Genomic DNA, 20975 nt, shown 5'->3' with positions numbered 1-20975 from the left:
TCTGGTCCAACCTCCCTGCTTAACCAGGGTCACCCTAGAGCACATGGCACAGGATTGTGTCCAGATGGTTCTTGAATATCTTCAGTGAGGGACACTCCACAGCCTCTCTGGGCAATCTGTTCCAGTTCTCAGTCACCCACATACTAAAGAAGTCCTTCCTCATGTTCAGGTGGAACTTCCTGAGCATCGCTAAGTCTTGTCCTATTGCTGGGCATCATTGAGCAGAGCCTGTAAACGTCCTCTGACACCCTCCCTTCAGATACTGACAGACATTGATGAGGTCCCCTCTCAGCCATCTCTTCTCTAGGCAGAACAGGCCCAGCTCCCTCTGCCTTCCTGTGCAAGAGAGAAGCTCCAGTCCTTTAATTATTTTTGTTGCCTTCCTCTGGACACTCTCCAAGAGCTCCATGTCTGTCTCATCCTGAGGAGCCCAGAACTTTCTACAGTATAGACAGTGAATGCTTTGCCTCAGTAAAAACTGGACATCTTTTGAGAGTGTTTGAGAATCAAATTTTTGGATTGAAGGAGTACAAGTAAGAAAAAAAATTAGGAAAGAAGAATTTTGGAAGTCCAGATCTAAGGCCCTTAGCTCTTTTGTGGCTTTCTAGACTTGTGATACATCATGGCTAGAGAGAAACCATAATAATTCACTAAGAAAGTGTTGGCTGTCTTGGAAATTTAGGAACTTGGGACTGAACCTTGCAGTCACCATGCCTCTATCTAGAAATACAGATACCTTCAGAACTTTAACTGGAATAATCATTTTCAGGAGTACCTGCCCTCAAGGGAAGAAAATGCTGACCTACTTCTCCCCAAGGGAGCAAAAGTCACAATTTGTCCTGGAAAGGAGGCCAAATCTCTTGATCATTTACATGAGAGAAAGTCCAAATGGTAGATATGTGACTGTATCTAGAGACAGGGAGAGTGGTGCTGGTTGCAAAACTTCTAGGAGTTCAGGTAGCACTATGATGAGACTCAAAACCTTAAATCCTTTGAAAAACTGAAGACTCCAACAGGTTGTCCAGCAAGCCAACAGATAAGGTCCTGTTGAAAACTTGCTTGGTGTTCTTAGAAGTTACTGATAGTATCTGAATAATTCAGTGGTTTTCTGGAAGATTAATGCAGCCTTAAAGGTTGAGCAGCTAAAAGTCATATTCTGCTCTTTAGCTGTAGCAGTGCAGAAGTTGGTTGTGCTCATCTGGTTGTCCAGATCCACTTCACTGTTACTGACTGGCAGACTGTGATCTAATGTCTGTCAAGCATGGCCCACAAGTGTTGTTCATACATGCAGGAGCCTGGAGCCATGTTCTTCAGATGGATCAAATCTGCCAAATGACGCAGGCCACCATATGTAATTGGCCTGTCTCCAACATAGTTTATCATTCTGTTAATTTCTCTATTATTTGCATATTTCAGTAGCGTATAATTTTCCAGAGTACCGATGAAGATACTGAATATTGTAGGGGTAAATGTATGCCTGTGGGATTATATTAGAAAGGGTCTTGTTAAATATATATTTTTTTGTTTGTTTTTACAATTAGTTTTGTATAAAAATGACTTTTATACAAAATAAATTTTCTGGAAAAATATTTTAATACAGATTTTTCTTTTCTGGAGAAATATTTGCTAACTGTGATAAATGTGTTGATTTTAGGAAGCACTTACTGTCTGAACACTCAGCAAGAGAAAGCAAAATGTTTCAAAGGTTTCTAAGGATATGATAACCTAGCATAGCTACCTTTACTGACAACTTTTAGAGTATTCTCAAAGAGCAGTATCAATCGTTTTTGATTACAGATTTTCCATGACGATGTGTTGACTGGTTCTAACTAGGTCATCATCTTGTATCCCATATTGCTTTTGTATGACAATACTAAGGGTCAGCACCAGGAATATTAACTTAGTGAGCCTCACCATCTCCTCAGCAATTAGTAAAGGTTAATTTTAAAAGTTCCAAATCAAATTTTTTCAGAATTTTTTTTTTCAGTTTTTTCTCATTCCCCAAGTAACAGCAATGTATTGAAGACCTATTAGCCTATGTTTATTTTGGGGGGGTAATTGTTGTCTGAGACTTTGATTTTAAAATGAAAAATACTGACAAATATCTCTTTTTAAAAAATTTTCTTGTTGATTACTATTACTACATTTTCAAATAATTATAATAATAATCAAATCTCTTTTATTAATGAATTCTTCTCTTATGACTATGTACCTTTTCTGGTTTTAACATTTAATGAAATACTTTCACCTGCTCCTAACTGCAGTCAATTTATGTTATAAGATTGTCTTCTTCTCATTTTGTTTCATTATTATTTCCAGCTTTCAAATACTGACAATTTAAAAGCACCTTGTGTTTGTGTGTGTGTAGTAGTAGTTACTGGTATAAGATTCTGTACAGTGAGATGTAACAAGTCTTATTGCCTGCATGCAGGTGACCACACAGACATTTTTTTTGGTTTTACTCAGAAAATTTGTATTTAGTATGGCATCTTGTGATTTATTTGTGAGAGCACTATAGCTATTCATGTCTTGTTTCTCTAAATCTTCAGTAACACGAATGCATATAATGGTGGTACAGAGTGCCCAGATCTACCTCTCCCTGCCCATTGTCCTAAGCAAGGCACATTCAATAATTTGGTTCTTTTAAATTGTAATTTACAGATTTAATTTCTACCTAGAACCTCTTTTATCTTTTCCTTCTGGGAATTGAGAATTGTAGAATCACAGAATGGCCTGGGTTGAAGGGGACCTTAAAGATCATCTAGTTCCAACCTCCCTGATTTTGCAGGGAATATTCCACTGGACCTGGTTGCTAAGAGCTTGCTCAACGGGGCCTTGAACACTGATAGGGATGGGCATACACAACTTCTCTGGGCAGCCTCTTCCTCCCAGTGTCTCACTACCTTCATGGAATATCTTCCTGATACTCATTCTAAACCTACTCTTGAGGTTGAAACCATTCTCCCTTAGCCTGTCACTACATACCCTTTGTAAAATGTCCCTCTCCATCTTTCTTGTTGGCTCCATTCAGGTACTGGAAGGCCACAGTTAGGTTACCCTGAAGCCTTCTCTTCTCTAGGCTTAGCAAACCAAATTCTTTCAGCTTTTTCTTGTAGGAGATATACTCCACTCTAATCAGCTTAGACCTTTCCATTTTCATTTCTAGAGCTTCTCTTTGAAGAAAAATTAAAATTTTCTTCTCTTCCTATTCCTGATGCCTTTCTCTTTGCTTTGATGTGTAATATTAGATGCCAGGCTAAGACTAACCCTAGCCAGCCTGTCCTCCATGTCTACAATTTTTTACTGGAACAGAGGCTAAGTAAGAGCTGAGCTACAGAGTTGTAATTTAGAGGTCATGAATGAAGTAGAACTACTAAGGTGGACTCCTTGTGAGACCAAAGTCTGCATTTCCTTTTCCTGCATGTGAAAGTGATGAGGAAGTCTATGTTTGTGTGAGATTGATGGTCTCAGTATCAGAATTTATGTTCCTGGCCATGGAAGTGCCAGGGGTGCCAATGAGGACTGCAATGGTAGGCTGCCAGATGACTGCACTTTTGCAGAATCAATGCAAATCTTGCTAGAATTTCAGGAAGTTGCTTACTCCCAGCATCCAGCATGTAATTCATGGAGAAATGAAGGCTGAAGTTTTGATATGTCTGACAAAGATCTGTAAGGAAGCATATAAGTATCGAGGTAAAGCAAAATTCAATTGACTAAATGTAGGCATCTATCATCATTTGATGTGTCCTAGAGCATCCAACACTCACATTGGCATATATGAGAGGGCATCTGGGTCACAAAAAATGGCAAGTGAATTTGTGCTTTTCTGGAGTAGCAGCAAACTAGGTGGCATGCACAACATAATTTAAAATTGCATTGTGTGCCAGCAGCTTTTATAATGTTTTTATTTCTTTGACCTGCTTCTGGATATAGATTGTGTGGATCTTACAGGGCTTTTCCAGCTTTGTGTTTTCTTCTGTGATTGTCAGTATAGTTAAAAGTGTACTATACTACCCTCAGTGTTTTTGAAGTGCTTACTTTGGTTTAGAAAGACAGATAAATCTGTTTTGTAGTTTGTCCCTTATAAATGTACACAGACTATCATAATAACTGGGGCAGCATTTCCAGGTTAAAATCATAATAGTTCTTTCAGCAGATTTTTCAGTATTGACAAATGAGGCTAGATAATGTTTTTCAAACATTTTAAAAACATACTAGTCTGAAGATCAAGTAACTTCACTTCTGGTCTCCTGTCAAGTCCTTACACATTCAAGACTTACAGAATAATACAGTGCACTGTTTTCTTATTAGCAAAAGGAAAAGAATATTATCATCTAGTAAATAATTTTTATATTCCAGAGATGTTGTTATGTGCTTTGATATGTTAGCTTTAAAAGCTTCAAATGCCTCTCAAGTCATTGGAGCTAAGAAACTGGCTAGGATGTGAACTCAAGGTGTAGCATAGATATTGTAGGTGGGTAATGTTTAAGATTCAGTTTAGGTGCCTATAGGAGATATCTACAGGCATGCCAAATGTCTCATGCAATAGTTGATGGAGAGCTAGACAGCAGAGACAGAGGTGCCTAGAGACTGATTTTATCCAGCTGAAGTAGCTTCATGGAGCTGATCAGAGGAGTTGGTCCTCAGGCTCCAGTGGCTGCGTTAACCTGGGGGTAAATTCAGTTGTCTAAGCATAGGCAGTTAGTGTAATTTCTGATGCCAGAGGACACCTGAAACTTCTGCACGGGGTTGGTAGATACAACAAAGGATAGGTCTGTACCTTTCCATACTTTTCTGGACTGGCAGTTGAGGGTTTGATGGAATACCTTGTGGGATCTCAGAGAGCATGATTGGTTGATGAAGATGGAAGCTTATGATCCAAATGTATCAGCACTCAGCTAAATATTAAATTAATATGAAAATGAAATTCTTAATTTTAAAATTAAACCCACTCAAAGTTATGCAGAAGACTGACCTGAAGCCCCCTAAAAGTGTCTGGTGCTCTATTAGCTTTCATAATATCAGTGTATTTAAAATTACCCCTTTAGGGTGGAATATAGCACACTACCAGGAATCAGATGATGACTGCTGAGAAACAGAACTACATCAGTAGCAAAGAATCTTGTGAGAGTGACACTTTCTTTTTACCAAATCCCAGCCACCTACAAATTTTATTGAGGTGATTCTTTCCTCCTGCTGTTACATGTTGAGAGAGCTCTTTAAAAACACTCCTTGATTTGTTCTTTCCTAGTTACTTCCCAAATTGTTTGTGTTAAGGTACGGACCAAAGAAAGTTGGGTGATTAAAGGGTTAGCTGCAAGTCACTTGGACCCTTTTCCATGTTTTTGCATGAGATATATGACATTCTTACCAGGTATCAATCCAAGAATATTGCTATAAAGGGGGTGATTGATTTTTTTTCCCCTGGGGGAACTAGAGCTCCATGGTCTATTTCTGTGCTTCCTGACCTTTACAGTATCATCACTATGTATGAAGCACTGAAGATCCATCTTGCTATCTTGTTCTTCTACAGCCAAAGGAGCTGGTGATACAGATACTGCATATATTTTCCCTGACTTGGTCTCTCAACATAGTTCAGTGCAATTTGCTTCTGTTGAACAAAATCCTGAACTCTAGCTAGCCTATTTAGTTTACCTTTTAAAATCTGGTGACACTTGTGCATGTAAAATCAGAAGAAACTATGTGGCCCTACATTAATTACTCTAGGTCAGTAATGGTGATACTTTCAAAGATCTAATCTGTAGGCTTGCCCTGTCTGGTAAACATGTAAGATTTCTATGTATTTATTACTGCACAGAAAACTACACTGGCAAGCTGTTTGTAAAATGAAGATAAAGATCTGGTCATGTAGCAAATGAGCCCATTCCTGAAACTTGAAAAACGAAACTAAACTATGAAACGTGCTGGCAAAGATTGTAATGCCATATTAAATAACATGAAATATTTGAAGGTCTAATGGTGAATCTTCATCTCCTTTTCAGTCATTATTACTTCCTCTATTTCCCACTGTAAAGGCTTTGATTAGAAAACAACCTGTGGTGTGTGACCCCTTGACTTTAGTTTTAAATTATATAGAAATCTATTGAATCCTTGTTTTGGAATATTTGGGAGTGATGAAGGGTTTATGTCAGAAATATCCCCTTGAAAAGAGGAAACAGTGCTTAGTTGCACACGATTTGCTATGAAAGCAGGGCACAGAAACTGTTTAAAGCATAAATTACTGCATTTTCTGTTTTTACATAAACACAAAGATCCTAAAAATCCCCTGTAAGGAGAACTTTCTCTTACAGGATAAAATGGAATTAAAATAGTGTCAATAAATCGTGTAAGAGACTGTATCAGTCTGTGCATTGATAGTCTGTGCATGCAGGATAAGAACATTGACTGCCTGCTAATCTATTCCCAGATGGAGGTGGATGCAGACGAGAAGCGCCATCGCACACGCTCCAAAGGTGTTCGAGGTATGTCTCTTGCTTCAGTAAATCACTCAAGGCCCCTGCTCAGGGTGACCTTCATCCTCCAGAATCTCTTTGCACGATTCATTCTGACCCTTGCTTTTACACAACCTTTCTGGTAATTTTCTGTAGAAGAGGGGTACTTGTAATAGATGATAAATTTTTATATGTTTTCCATCTCTCTGCAGTTCCCGTGGAACCAGCCATACAAGAGCTGTTCAGGTTAGTGCTCTGAGTGTAAAATGTATCCCCATTAGCAATTTAGAAAATTCATGCCTTTTAATGGGTATAATGCACTTTCAAGTTCATTGGTGGTTTGCTCATGCCCTGCTGCACTGATGAAATTAATTCCCTCAAGACTTGCTAATAAAAAGCATCCCCTCTTTTTTTTTTTTCCCCCTTCAGTTATTTGATTTCTCTTTCTGTCTTGGTTGCCCTCCATCTCTGTAATACCTAGTCTGCCTGCTTTTAGTATAATCTTTCTGCAGCGCACCAACACCTATATAATTAATTCTCTCTTTTGCAGCTGTCCCACGCCTGGCTGTGATGGCAGTGGTCATGTTAGTGGCAAATATGCAAGACACAGAAGGTAATATCTGTAATTTTTCATAATTTTGTGAAGAGATTTGGTAAACAAGTTATCTGGCATGACCTTGATAAAACAAACAATGATAAAAATTAGCAGTTACATATTCTAGAAGCCATTTAGAGTCAGGGTTATTTTTTCTTTCTGAATATCACAAAATTTAACTCACATTTTTGCTGAGGAGACTTGCTCTTATTGTTAATCGTCTCTCAATTTTTTCATACAGTTCTCTTGCTTATATGTTGCAAATTAAAATTTGGCCCCCCTTACCTGTTGGCACTCATGTTCATGTTATTTAATGTGTTTCATAGCTGAATGAAAAAGAGTTTCTGAGCATTTTAAGTTCAATGATAAGGTTAGATTCAAAGCAAAGCTTAAGGCAAATCAATGATAATAAGACTTCAGGGTTCAAATGTTATACTGTTATAAATATCATTACTTCAGTTTCTAGACTATGAAATGTGGAGACATCTCCTTTAAAAAAAAACTCCAGCTGTTTATGATTAATAGTATACAAGGTAGCATATGTTACATATACTGCATGAGCTTCAAATTAATTTAAACCTCAGTCTTTACATTTCTGTGTCTGCAAGGTCAGTGTTCAGTTGTGTTGTACATCTGTCTAAACACCCTTCCTTTCCTGAATCATTTGTCCATGAATTTTTTGTGCAATATTTTTAAAATTTAACAGCTCTAGAATACATGTATTTTTCTCTCATTGCTGTGCATTTCATTTGACATATTTTATACAGCAGCAGGTTGTAGGAGATAAAATGGCTGATGTTTAGGCCATCTCTTTTCTGAATTGGGGGAAGCGTTCAAGCCAGTGTTAAATTATCCTGACACTCTAGGGTTTTTTTCATTCTTGATTTTTCAGCTTATAAAGCACTTGTGGTATTTATAAGAGTAGATATCTCACACCAAATCTGATTACTGTATGAAATGGGCATATGGGGTCTAGGAATTAAATTGAAATTACATATTTAGGGTTAAGGCATTCATTTGAAATATGAAAAGATACTGGACAGTGCCACTCAGTCCACTCATGTTCCTTTTTTCTTATCAGTGAATGAAGCTTAGGGACAAGTCCAGAAAACACTTTCAAAATTAGACCAAGAACAGTGATATTAGAATTACTTTGAATTATATTTAAACTGTATGAATCATAAAATAATTATTCACATTTATTTTCTTAATCTTTCTTCATTCATAAGAGCAGTAACATTTTTGTTACTATTTGAAGGCTTTGGTTAGATTGGAACACTGATTTAGGAAAAGTATCCAAAATAATTATTTTAAATTCAGTTCTGACTTCTCTTTTCAAACCATGGTTTTCTTTTGTCTGTTTTCTTTATGGAAATGCAAGCCTCACAAGTAGTTAAAGAATGGCACTAAATCCTTTTTTTTTCCACAGAAATTCCATGACCTGTCAACAGTTAAGTGATATGATTATAATGGCCTTTCTAGTTACAAGATTATAGGTACATACATTTCCTTACACTTCATGGAATTTCTATGCAGATATCAAAAACATACAGAAAGAAACTCTTTAGCTTAAAAAATTCTGACTTTTCTTCTGAATTGCTCTAACTTTGTGTTAGAGTTAGTGTCTGTGTTTGTGTAAGATCACCCTTTTGGGGAAAGAGGTAGCAATAAATGTGAGGTTTGAAAAGATTACATGCAGTTTTGAGATGCTAATTCCATATTTTGCTTTCTTGACATGATTCTGGTATGTCAGTACACGAACAGACTGAATCTCAGAACTGTTAATTAAATGAAATTTTGGGCAGATGCGATAAGAATAAAAATTGGAAATACATCAAAAATTCCTTTTTTTTTTTCTACAAAAGAATTTGTTAGGCTTTTATGTTTTCTTGTCACCATGACTGCCAATCCACTAATCAAAATATATTTAACCAATATATGTGCTATTTAATGTAAAAACACAGAGTTCTTTGTTGAGATTTACAATGTACCTTTATCTAAAATTTCTGTTTTCTAGAAGGAAAGCACTATTTATTCACAACCAACACCTACTAAATTTACCTTTTTGAAAGAATTTGAAGGAATTTTCCTCTTTTTCTATTTTGCTATATGGATGGGAAAGACCCTCCAACATTTCTTCCAAGGAAATCAGACTGTCTTAAAAATTTGATGTGTTGAGGGAATTGCATATCTCAGCTGATGCCTAACAATTCCGTTTAGACCTACAGAGCATTTTAATGAGGTTAAGACCTTTTCATTCATGATATCAGACCAGCTCATTATTAGCAATGAAATGCATTTGCTTCCACTAGATGTAGTAAGAGCGCTCCAAAATTCTATTTCTTCTAAAATGTCTTGAAGTCTCTGAAATTCCAGTGGGTTTTTTTTGGGGGGGGAGTTGGTTGGTTTGTTGTTTTTTTGGGTTTTTTTTAGTTATTATTGCAATTTTATCTTTGAGAATGTGAAAACTCATCCTCAGGTAGTACATTAAGCTTGAACTGAAATAAACAGATCCTTTCACATTTTTGGATAGATTCAGGGGATGAAATGTTGTTCAGCTGATAAAATATTAGATAAAAGTAAAAGGAGGATTTTACCACAGGTTTTTTCCTTGGTTGTATTTTTAATTAGGAAAGAGCTTCAATGTAGGTTTACTAAGGGAACAAACAGACTTTCTATGCCAGTGATGTTTTGAGGTGTATAAAAACACGGGACTGGAACGAGGTAGTGTAACAGTGGTAAGAGCTTGTTGTATCATTTCCATCTCCTTGATGTTTTTCTTTGTGTCAAATCTTAGTTGGAAGGGAAGAAAAACCTTATATGACTTGGTTGGTAGCTTCCTCCTGGGTCTTAAGTTCAGTGCCTGATGTTGGCTTGTTGGCTGAACATGCTAATAGCTTAGATGGACAAGTTTCTCTAAAGGGCACTTTAGGGCAGAATGCTGGGATCTCTAAAATTAGTGTGGTGAAAACACCTCTCTCCAGTGCCTGCATGGAGAGGTCAGAAGAATAAACACCCCAGTTGGGCACTGGAGAGTGCCCAAAGTTGGATAGTGTGCCTGCCTTACTAGAGCAGACTCTTTTTTGTATGTTTTAGTAATACCTGGAAACCTGAAGCTAACATGGACCCTGTAGTGCTGTCCATGACACACAGCATGAGGCAATGCCTCAAGGTTAGAGTTTACACAGATAGAACTTCAGTACCTGTTGTTTATGTTTCAAAGCACCTGAGGCCAAATGAACTGAAAAACAAAAAGAAAACAAAAGTTGGGAAAGATCTGAATGCAAGATATAAATAAATAAATTTAAAAAGCCATAAACATGTTCAGATAGTGGTGGAGACAAGAGAAGAATTCAAATGTTAGGAGTGAAAACCAGAGCATCTCCGGGGCCATGCCTCAGATGCAGGTTGTTTTAGTCCCTTGGTAGCTGTTCAGGCCCATTGTGCATAGCAGCATAACAATGAACACTGCTCTTATACCTTCAGTACTGTGAATTGATTTTCAACAATAAGCTGGGTCCAGATCCTTGCATACTTTCAGCTGTGAATAATCCATCTGTATATAGAGCAGTGAGTCTAACCAGACCAGGAGGGTGTTCCCACAACTGTGTTTTCAGGATGCCTTTTGACTAAGCATCTGAAGAAGAGCATAGATTCAAGTGTTCTTTCACTGCAATTAGAAGAAACTTTGCCAGTTTCATTAATCAACTTCAGAGGCAACAGGAATCGCATTCTATGTATAAAAATACAAAGTAAAAGTGAGTCCAGTTTCTGGTCTGTTCTGCAGGTGCAAATCCCTTTGTTACTCTGGAGTAATTGAGTGCAAGCTGTGTTACTTACTGAGTAGATGCGAATGATGTTTCCAGAAATATTGCACTTTACTTTGTTGCTCTCCATTTAGCACCTTTATAAAACAATGTCATATACCAAATAGGTGCCAATGATTTGCCATATAAGTAGGTATGTAGACACATCATAAAAATCCTAACTAGATTCCATTAAAAAATACTGATTGCATACAGTGGCTTATTTAAAAGCTTCTTAACAAAATAGTTTGTTTTTTTTTTTTCTCAAGTAACAAAAGCAATTAGAGTCTGTAATGGATTCATCACTTGCTAACTGCCACATTTCTAACATAACAATCTAACAAATAATATTCTACATATAACATATATTCTAACATAATATTCTAACAAATATGAGACCTAAAAAAAAATCTTAAGGTTGTAGCATGGCACTATGTATAGTGCCGTGGATTCATTTAGGATTCTTCTAGAGCATACAAGAGTGTATATTTGAAAACAGATACAGCCATTGTATACAAGTTAAAGCAAACCAATTGTGGTCTGAAAAAATTTGCATAAAATATCAGTGAAAAATGTTAAGACCAAATGATAAACCCTTCATATTTAAAATAGAAATACCGATACAGCTTTTACTATATCATTATCATTACTATTATCATTAATTTCTATTTGATTGCTGAAAATCAGAATTCAGATTAAATAAACCAACTTAAACATTTCATCTGCCAGGGAATTTTTCATGCCTTTTCTTCAGGTCATATTTTATTTGTAAAGGATTTCATTAATTACTGACACAATGTCTTGCAAAAAAAAAAAAAAAAGGCTAGTCTCAAAACCAAAGAGGAATCATAAAACAATGTGCATATCTGTAAAGTATAAATTGTCCCTAACTTTATAGAATTTTCTGCCAAATTTCATGATACTACCAGTTCTTTATTGCTTTACTAGGCTGTCTCTGGTTTATTACGTTATACAGTTAGAATTATTTTGACTATCTTTTAAGTTTTAGGCATGAGATTTGTCATCTCATGTAACAATTTGAATTTATAAATACCTTAGAGTTTAGCATTTCTATTTTGATTAGGAAAAAATAAAACAAGTACCACTGTATTGCCTTGACATTATATACTGTATTTTAGTCTACATATTCTAACAGAACAAGTTAAATACTTCAGGCCCCCAAACTTTGAAATTAAAAGGCTCAAATATCTCTCTGTTATTAGAAAATTATTGAATTTCTGTGCCTTGTTGTGCCATATTTCTTATTCAAATTTTTTCATTTCATATACCTTTTCACCCACCAGTTTGATTGCCATGGCTGCAGCCGTGGGTGAATAATTGCCTGTCTTCACAGGAGCATGTTCTGGAGCTAAAGTCGAGTGCTTGCTTCCTGATGTATGCCTCATTTGGATTCTGCCGACAGCCTAGGGGCTGTATTATTCATGCCTTGACAGATAGCACTCACTAAAAGCATTGGAACAGGGCCAGGTACTGGCAGAGAGATAGTGGAGCATTGCAACTTGCAACCGAGAGGAGCATCTATAATACAAAAAAGAGAAATCCTCATACCTTCCTTTTGCTGGTCTCACTTTGATGGAGAATTCATTTGCATCAAAATAAAATACCCTAAAAATAAATACATTTTTTTTAAACCACGCTTCAAAGTTTAACACAATTTTCCACATCTAATTGCAAAGCTGATTTTAATTAGTAAGGCCCTGCATGTGAAAAATGAAGATTCACTTGGGTGAGTGTAACACATTGCAGTGTCTGCTGAATGCTCTAATTAATGTATGGCTGCTGTACAACAGGGTGCACTGTGGGATATTTATGAAAGATTCTGTGCACGCAGCCAGTCTATCTGTATTTTAGCTCTTGGATCACAAGAATAAATAACTTTTCCCCCTTTATTCTTTATGAGACATCATTGTGCATGCCATCACCCTATCCATAAACTTTATGGCATGCCTGTCCTTTTTACTATTTGTCAAAGATACTATAAATCAGAAGCTAGGACATACATATTTTAACATTAATTTGATGGCAGAGCATGGTTGCACTCTGTGCAGAACTAGTGGTCCACTGATGCTTTTGTGCTAAAGCCTAATCACAGAACAGTGAGGTCCTTACTGTTGCTTGCTTTCATGATACTGTGAAAAATCCCACAGGATGCTGGAAGTATAGAGAAATGTGTATTCCCTTATCTCTCAGCTGATAGTTAACCTTTATTATAATGTTTTTAATGATAAAATGATTCGCTGGATATTTACCTGAGGAAATATTCTGACACTGTCTGTGAAATTTAATTCCATTTTCTTTACCAGCAATATTTGCTAAAGACTGTGGTAAATACCAAGAATAATATCATAAATATATTTTATATTAAGTAATTCACGGTTCAGGGTTTATAAAAAATGTTAATAGATGGAGCTTCATTGCTTTGTTAAATCCAGCTAAAGAGATATAAGCAAGCAAGTAAATAAGTGCAAGAGCATGGGGATTTTCAAACAGAACACTGCAAACAATAAATAATTGTGCTGACAGAGAATCCATAATGTATTAGAGGTCTGTATTGGCTGCTGTCTGGATTCAGCAATAAATCCTTTGTCTGATGGTTGATTAATGATTAGAAAGTTACAAAGCTTGGTCTAAACCATCAAGCAGCTATCAATTGCAACTAGCAATTGGTGTGAGGCTCTGCATGCTAGTGGCTATTGTGTAGAGGTCACTACACAAAGGAACCACAGCTCAATTAGTCCTACCACCATCTGCACTGGGAGTAGCTGTTGAAGTGGCAACAAGTTGCAGGGCCTGCAAGTGCTAGGAGTACTAGCCTCATAAAGGCCGGGGAAAGGGAGTAAATCAGCAGCAGGATCATGGAGAGTGTTGACCTAACGGTGCAGCAGCAGCAGCAGCAGCAAACATCAGATTAGGATGTGCTTTCTGCAGTGGGTGCCCTGCCTTGTGTGTTGCTGAGATTATATGCTCCTTTTCTTTCAAATGGAAGGTGCTGAGCATATTTCTCATGCAGCAGTCCACTTGCAGCCATGGGGGTTTCTGTGGGCTTATCTGTCTGGAGATGTCCCTGTCAGCCACAAAATAAATAAAGACCATGCAGAAAGAATCGGAAAGAAAATTAAAAAACGAAACAAAAGAACAAAATATCCAGTATTACTGGGGATATAATTTCCCCAGCAAGATCGTGGAAGGAGCTATACACATTTTCCATTTGCCTATGGGAAATTTATTTGGTTGGCCTGGTAGGTTTGCTGAGTACATTGTGTTCTCTTAGGAGAGAAATAAATCGTTTGAGGTTGAATAACTTGTGCTTTTCATTGTGGAAAAGAGTATCTAAAGAGTTGATTAGCACATGGTAGACAAGACATTTCATCTCACTATGCCTCTGTTTCCTCTGTTTGTAAACAGCAAGCAAATTTTAGGCATCATGAGGTGTAAAGACAGAAGCATGTATGGGGGATTATTACAAATGTAGTAAAAAGACAAAAGTCTGGCTCTGATGTTTATCTGACATTTAAATAAATGGTCCTTGATGTCAGAGAAAGTCTTAAGTTTTTTCAGTGCTTTTTTGATCAAAATGTTTTTCTGGATCCTAGAGCAAAATTAACTGATTTGTCATGATAGGATAATTTTATATTTAGAATCTAGTTTAGTTTCCCGATGTCATAATTTGTTAATTATTTCTACATTATTTCTTTAAAAATATTGATTCTGAGGTTTGAAAAGCTGGAGGTATTTAAGAAAATCCTTTTATTAATATATGTTCTAGTGAAAATGCAGTGACAGTTTTTAAGCTTAAGACTTAACCAGAAAAGCCACAAGCAAGGTAATGCACTGACTTTAGAGTACTATGGATCTGCCTACATACTCCTTCCAGCAGTTCTGAGCAGCAGCCATAGCTACTGTGTGTTGAAAAATGGCCTGTGCATTGGAGCATCCTGAGTCAGAGCTTTAGAGACAGGAGAATTTACTGGTGAATACTGGCAGCTGGATGGACAAGGAACCCCATCTTATTTCTTGCTCCAGTGTCCACATAAACACAAATAACACATGGGTTTGAAAAAGTTCTATCTGTAGGTGGCACCCATGCTTATCAGAACAGGGCTTCCCTGCTCTTTTTTTCTCCATCTCAGTGAAAATTATCTGAACTCTGCTAGAATCATCAAAAAGGAGGTAGGATAAATCATATATGTAATAAATAAATAAAATTATAGCTATCTTTTATTTCAAATTTTCATATTTTATGAGATCAAGCACCTCAGATATTACCTGAGCTAGCAAAAGAAAATGAAGAACATAACAAACCAACTCAAATATGAAGGAGGCCTAAAAATACACCATGATTTCTCCTTAAAGACTTCTGCTGAGGTTTTTCAATAAGTTGAGACAGCCCTTTCAAAGGCATCACTTCTCATTAGTGGTTGATATGAAGTACTGCTTCTAGTGGTGTCAGCTCAGGACAGGGAAAGGAGAGGTAGTCCTGAGCATTTTTGATGGCAATAATAAATCTAAATAAATACATCCACAAAATTAAAAGTGCCCAGGGGATAGATAGCTCCTGAGGACATCCTCAGCACTCTACAGCCTAGGACACTGTAAACAGTGATAACTTTAACCAGGTGACTGGACCTACAAAGTTGGTTTTCTGGCTATTCACCTGAATCACCTTCCCTAGGAAATCCTAAAGCTTACTGGTGGCATGCAAAGGGATAGCAGAAACTAGTGTCCTTTTGTTATTTGCAAGAACTAGTAGTGTCATGCTGTAGGTATCCATGGAAGAGTGTAGCAGGGGTTTAATGCCTAAGAAAAAAATACTCCTGTGATTGAAATTAGGGCTGTGTCTCAAATCCATGAATTATGATAAAATTGGAAATACTATAAAATATACTGAGATAGGACAGGATATGATTGGCTTTAAATGCCAGTAACAGTCATTAGAAAAAAAGTTTTTTTACCTTCAATTCCCTGTGACTGGGGCAAATTTCTCTACCATCAGTTTTTATTTAAAGCAGTGAACAGGCCACTGAATTAGATGCACAAGTAGAGGATGAATGCTTTCTATTCAGCTGATTCTTGTGGAAGAAATTCACCAAAGACATGCACCTGCTGCTGTTTTTCACCCTCCTAATGTATCCAGGAGAAAATCTTACTTGATGAATGGGGAATGGGTGTTTGGAAAAAAAGGCTAGAGCTAAAAGCTGGCATGCATTCAACTTCTGCCTTAAGTCCAAAGGGTGCACTCTCATCAATGCTCTCTTGTTTTGTGTCCAGCTCTGAAGTCACAGAAGAGCTGTACTTTAAACATTTGTCTTGTCCAAATCAAGAGTCACAGAATTGTTAAGGTTGGACGAAGACCTTTGAGATCATAGTGTGCAGCCATTAACTCAGCAATGCCCAGTCCATCACTAAACCATGTCTCCAAGTGCCACATCCAAACATCTTTTAAATACCCATATCCCTAGTGAGTCAAACACTTCCCTGGACATCCTGTTCCAATGCTTGATAATCCTTTCACTGAAGAATTTTTTCCCAGTACCCAACCTTAAACTCCCCTGGCACGATTTAAAGCTCTTCCCTCTCATCATGTGTTACTTAGAAGAGAGCAAGCCTCACCTACCTATAACCTGCTTTCAGGTAGTTTTGCCTTCATCCTTCTTCTCTCCAGCCTCTAGCGCCCGAGTTCCCTCAGCAGATCCTCATCAGACCTGTGAAAACATTTATTTGGGCATCTTGATGCCATCCTAAGTACATAGCGCAGGTAGTTCATCTTTAATCTCTCCTCTGCTTATTGCAGTGTAGCAAGTGCTTCCCCCCCCCCCCCCCCCCCCGCAGTTTGTGATCTGTACAAAAATGCCACTCTCACATGGTTTTCTTCTTTGTCAATAGGTTTAAGACTCCATCTGGATTTAGTTGGATTTAGTTTTAGTTTTCTCCCATCTTCTGGGAACTTGCATTCTGTACTGTAAAGAAGTTAAGAAGTTAAGATGTCAGGATGCTTGCATTCTTTTTTCTTCATCTGTATTCAAAAGGAGAGGGAAGGATATAGTTTTGTAACTTTGAGCAGTCAATTGGAGACAGAGGGACTCCATTTTCAGTCCCAGCATTAGCACTTCATATAGGAAACAGTCATTTTAGAGACAAATTGAATGAATCCTTCACTGGTAGTAAAGAAGATGTCAGTGTTTTGTTTTGTATGAAGTATTAGGGAAGAGTGTACTCTAAACCTAGAGTATTATGAAATCTCATGAGAAAGCACTCTTCTGAGAAGTGTAAAACAGAGCTTCAGTTACCCTTGGCAAAAGGGGATATTAAACACAAATTGCTCACACATTTCTGTGTGTTCTAGATTAGACAAATGGCTAAGGCTGGGATTGAGATTTCTCCCTGACCATCTCCAGGTCAAAAGACCAAGTTAATCACTGTTTCTGTGAGGGGAGGAAAAAAAAAAAAAAAGGCCTGAAGTTATTAATTCCAGGAGTGGAAATCCCCCTCTACAGAAAATGCCTTCTACCAGGCTGGATTACAGTGTCTAAACTTTGCTGTGTGTTAAGTGCCTACATGTCCCTAGGTATTAGAAGAGGAGCAAACATACCTCACTTGGATGTCAGAATTTCACTGTGCAGCTATGCCTAGAAACAGAGCTGTAATGCTTTTGCTCCCTTGATAAACCAGGAGTTCGTGACTCTGCTATCACACAAGAAATTTGCATCCCTGACAGAAGTTGAGTCACGCCTCTAAATTCTACTCCAGTGCCTCTTGCTTTAGACTATCTTTTTTATATCAAAAATTAATTTTTAAGTTACTGAATGTTTTACTGTTATTTAGTATTTGCAAGGATAGTAAGAAAAATGTACCAGAATTACTTACATTTAATGTAGACCTTGCTTGGGCATGGTTTCTTCTAGAATGACGAATGAGGATTGATGGTTTGTTGGTTCTTAGTAACCATATGTACCACTTCAGGAGAAGGGGACAGCAAACTATCATCTCAGACAAGAGGATGTCATACATCATGACATATGTGATTGATTTTCTCTGACACAAGTTTTCTAGATGTTTGCATGACAGTAGCTACCACACAAAACCTCTGGTTTGGAAATTTATTTCTTGTAAAATTCCATGTATATCCCATACTTTGCGAAAGTAAGTAGAAGATGCAAAGCCCCAGTGAGATGGGTGGCTAAGTGCAGCTAGTTTACCAGGGTAACTGTATTTTATGCCTGTAAAGCTTTTTCAACTGTTAATTTTAAAACATTTCAGAAATGTAACTCAGTAGGTTCAGACTGTTTTGCAGTGTTAAGTACTTGATTTCAAGTGACACCAGAGGTCATATTGCTTATAATGTTGTAATATGTTCATAACACCAGATTGACTCACAAGACTGGTTGTAGCAACTTTCTACCAGCACACATGTATAGGGCACAGGGCTTGGGATAGAAAGAAAAAAAATAATAGATTGTTTTTCTGTCTGAAAATTTAGGAATAATTGTGACAGAATGTAATTGCATGACTTTATTTTGACTGGGGATTTGGAATTAACATTTCTAGTTCTTAAAACAAAGACACTTAGCTCCTCTTTTTAGTTCTGTATGACATAAGGAATTGCCAGCTTTACAGTTCTTCTGTCCCTTCCACAGTGGTGAATTTGTTTCAGTGCTCCTGGCAAGGCAAGTGTACTACTTTCTGAGTTGCAGTACTGTCTCTGCAGCATCTAGGTGTTGCTTGGAAAGACTGACATTCTCAGAACTGACATGGCCTGGCTTTGCTTGGCTTGTGAGACCTAAAGAGATCACAGAAAAGGACAGACTGAGAAACTGAGTCAGAGTTATAAAACAAATACCATTTTGGAAAGAATGCAAATAAATTCTGACTGCTGTGTTAACTTCAAACCTTGGCAGTCAAGCTTGCAGCTTCCATTTATGTTATTAAAAGGATGTAGGAGGAAGGACTGAAGAGTTAAAATGGCATTGACTAAAAGTGGAACAACATTTAAAATATTAGCATTTAAGAAACACTATGAAACAGAGAAAACATTTAGCTTTTTCTGTCTACTGTAATTGTTACTTGTTCTTTAAAAATTAAAGAATTTCTAGATTTAGAAATCGATCTAGTGCAGAGGTTGGTAGAACAGCAACAGAACTGTCATGATTAGTTTAGATTTCTTAGAAGCAATTTTTTTAGAAGCAATTTTTTTAAATTTTTTTTTTTTTAGGTATACTATGGGTTAAACTGATCTCTTTGATAAGGAGGAATTTCATTCCTCTTACACCAGGGAACTTTGTAATGATGTTGCTCTTGAGCTCTATAAAAACCCACAAACTCAGAAATACAAAAGTTTATTGTCTGGTCTGAGAAATAGGGATAATGAGATTATACCAACTTTTTTTAAACCAAAAAGGAAATTTAGAATCACCTGGTGAAGAGTCAGGAATCATTTATCTACTGACTACATTGCAATATAACTGTGCATGATATCAGATAATTTGAAGTGACATCATACCTATGGTGCTTTTCATCCCTACCTTCAAAACCTTACAGGTATTTTTAACACAAAGTGTCATCTTGCACCTGGCCCTCCTTCTGTTTAGTACATTTACCAGTCAATTAGAGATGAGACAACAGTTTTCCCCCATTAAATTTCTACATCTGGGATTTTCATGAGAAGCATTTCACAACATATAAATCAGAAAATAAGCACAACATTTTAGAGCACAACTGTAACTAGACCTTTAGTACTGAAATTGAAGACAAGGATCCACAAAATTATCAAATCTGTTGTTGACCAAACTTGTAATAGAAAACCAATTTGTGTATTTTCTGAAGTGCTGCCAGTTTAGCTAAGCTGTGCTGCTCAGCACTTTCTACCTGCCAGAATATTTGAGATTTTCAGGCTCCAGGTACCATCATCCTCTGATCCAGAAGACACAGCGGGTATTCCCTGCTCACACTAACATGCAGGCACCTCATTTCTATAGACAGCATAGCAGTCACACCCCTTTTACTGAACCAATTCGTGGTAGTTATGCATCCTGGACCAGCAGTGTTACTTAGGAAGCAACATACTGCTTTGGTTTTTCCACTTGCCTGAATGGGTGCAAGCATCATATTAATTCTCAAGCCAGAGCCATACCAAAATTATGAAGGTGAAGACTGGCAAGGATCCTTCTGTTGTGGCTATTGAAATCAGACCTTGGAGCAGAACGAAGTGTGAGGTTTTCTACAGAGAACAAAGAGAAGTTAGTCTGATGGTTAAAGGACTGCTCTAGAGGAGCCAGATTTGGAGCCATACAAGGTTGTTTGGGTAAAACCAACCAACCAACTAACCAAAAATAAAAACAAAAACCCAAACAACAACAAAAAAACAACAAAAACAAAAACAAACCACCAAAAACCCAAAGAAAGAAAATCCCACCCACCTCAAAAAAAAAAAAAAAAAACAAAGAAACAAAAACAAAAAAAAACCAAGAAAAAAGATAGGGTGTTCTATTTGCTTGGCAATTTTTTCAACCTTGTTAAAATTGCTGAATTGTTGTTAAAAATAAAAAGATAACAGTAGCACACCACCTATATCAAAACAGAAAGCAATAAAGTAGCCATACATACTACAGGCATGACTTTTCTACCTGAATCAGAAAGTGTCTTTTTTGGATTATGAGTCATATTTTCAAGATTATGCCTAAATCAGAGTTACAAGTACATGCAGACATCAAGAACAGAAAAGTTATTTTAGAAGCATTCTTTTCATAATACTTCATATTTCTTAGGGTGGATATAGCACATGACTGCTCTCGTGACTCCCAGGCTTGTATACCTGCATGTTATCAGTGGGGAATTTATTATCTAAGGAGCTGATGACCTGTGATGTTGCCTCAACTATTATCATGATAGATCCCCAAATATAAAGAGTACACTTTTAACAGTAACTAACTCATTGCTAGCCAAATTTCAGAGATATGCTAAGGATCAAATACCTCAAACTGTTAAAAAAAAAGTAAAGTAACCTTTGAAGTGGCACACACTTTCTAAAAAGTTGGCTTTTATCTTTAAAAACTAAAGAATCTTTTTCCTCTCTTGCCTTCTTCCTGTTACACATTCCGACTTCCA

The 20975-nt window shown here is 37.0% G+C and overlaps 1 protein-coding gene across 21 annotated transcripts in view; it reads left to right on the top strand.

The window, feature by feature from the left end:
- MYT1L (myelin transcription factor 1 like) overlaps positions 1 to 20975 on the top strand; it is a 307867-nt gene that overhangs the window by 171192 nt on the left and 115700 nt on the right. For all 21 annotated transcript variants that reach the window (XM_077175026.1, XM_077175025.1, XM_077175031.1 and 18 more), the window contains exons 3-5: positions 6428 to 6482; positions 6665 to 6698; positions 7003 to 7065. In XM_077175026.1, the coding sequence (XP_077031141.1) occupies positions 6428 to 6482; positions 6665 to 6698; positions 7003 to 7065 (152 nt within the window). The remainder of the gene's footprint in view (positions 1 to 6427; positions 6483 to 6664; positions 6699 to 7002; positions 7066 to 20975) is intronic.

This window comes from Agelaius phoeniceus, chromosome 3 (assembly GCF_051311805.1).
Source record: "Agelaius phoeniceus isolate bAgePho1 chromosome 3, bAgePho1.hap1, whole genome shotgun sequence".
Taxonomy (NCBI): Eukaryota; Metazoa; Chordata; class Aves; order Passeriformes; family Icteridae; genus Agelaius; species Agelaius phoeniceus.
This window is presented reverse-complemented; position numbering and strand designations above follow the sequence as displayed.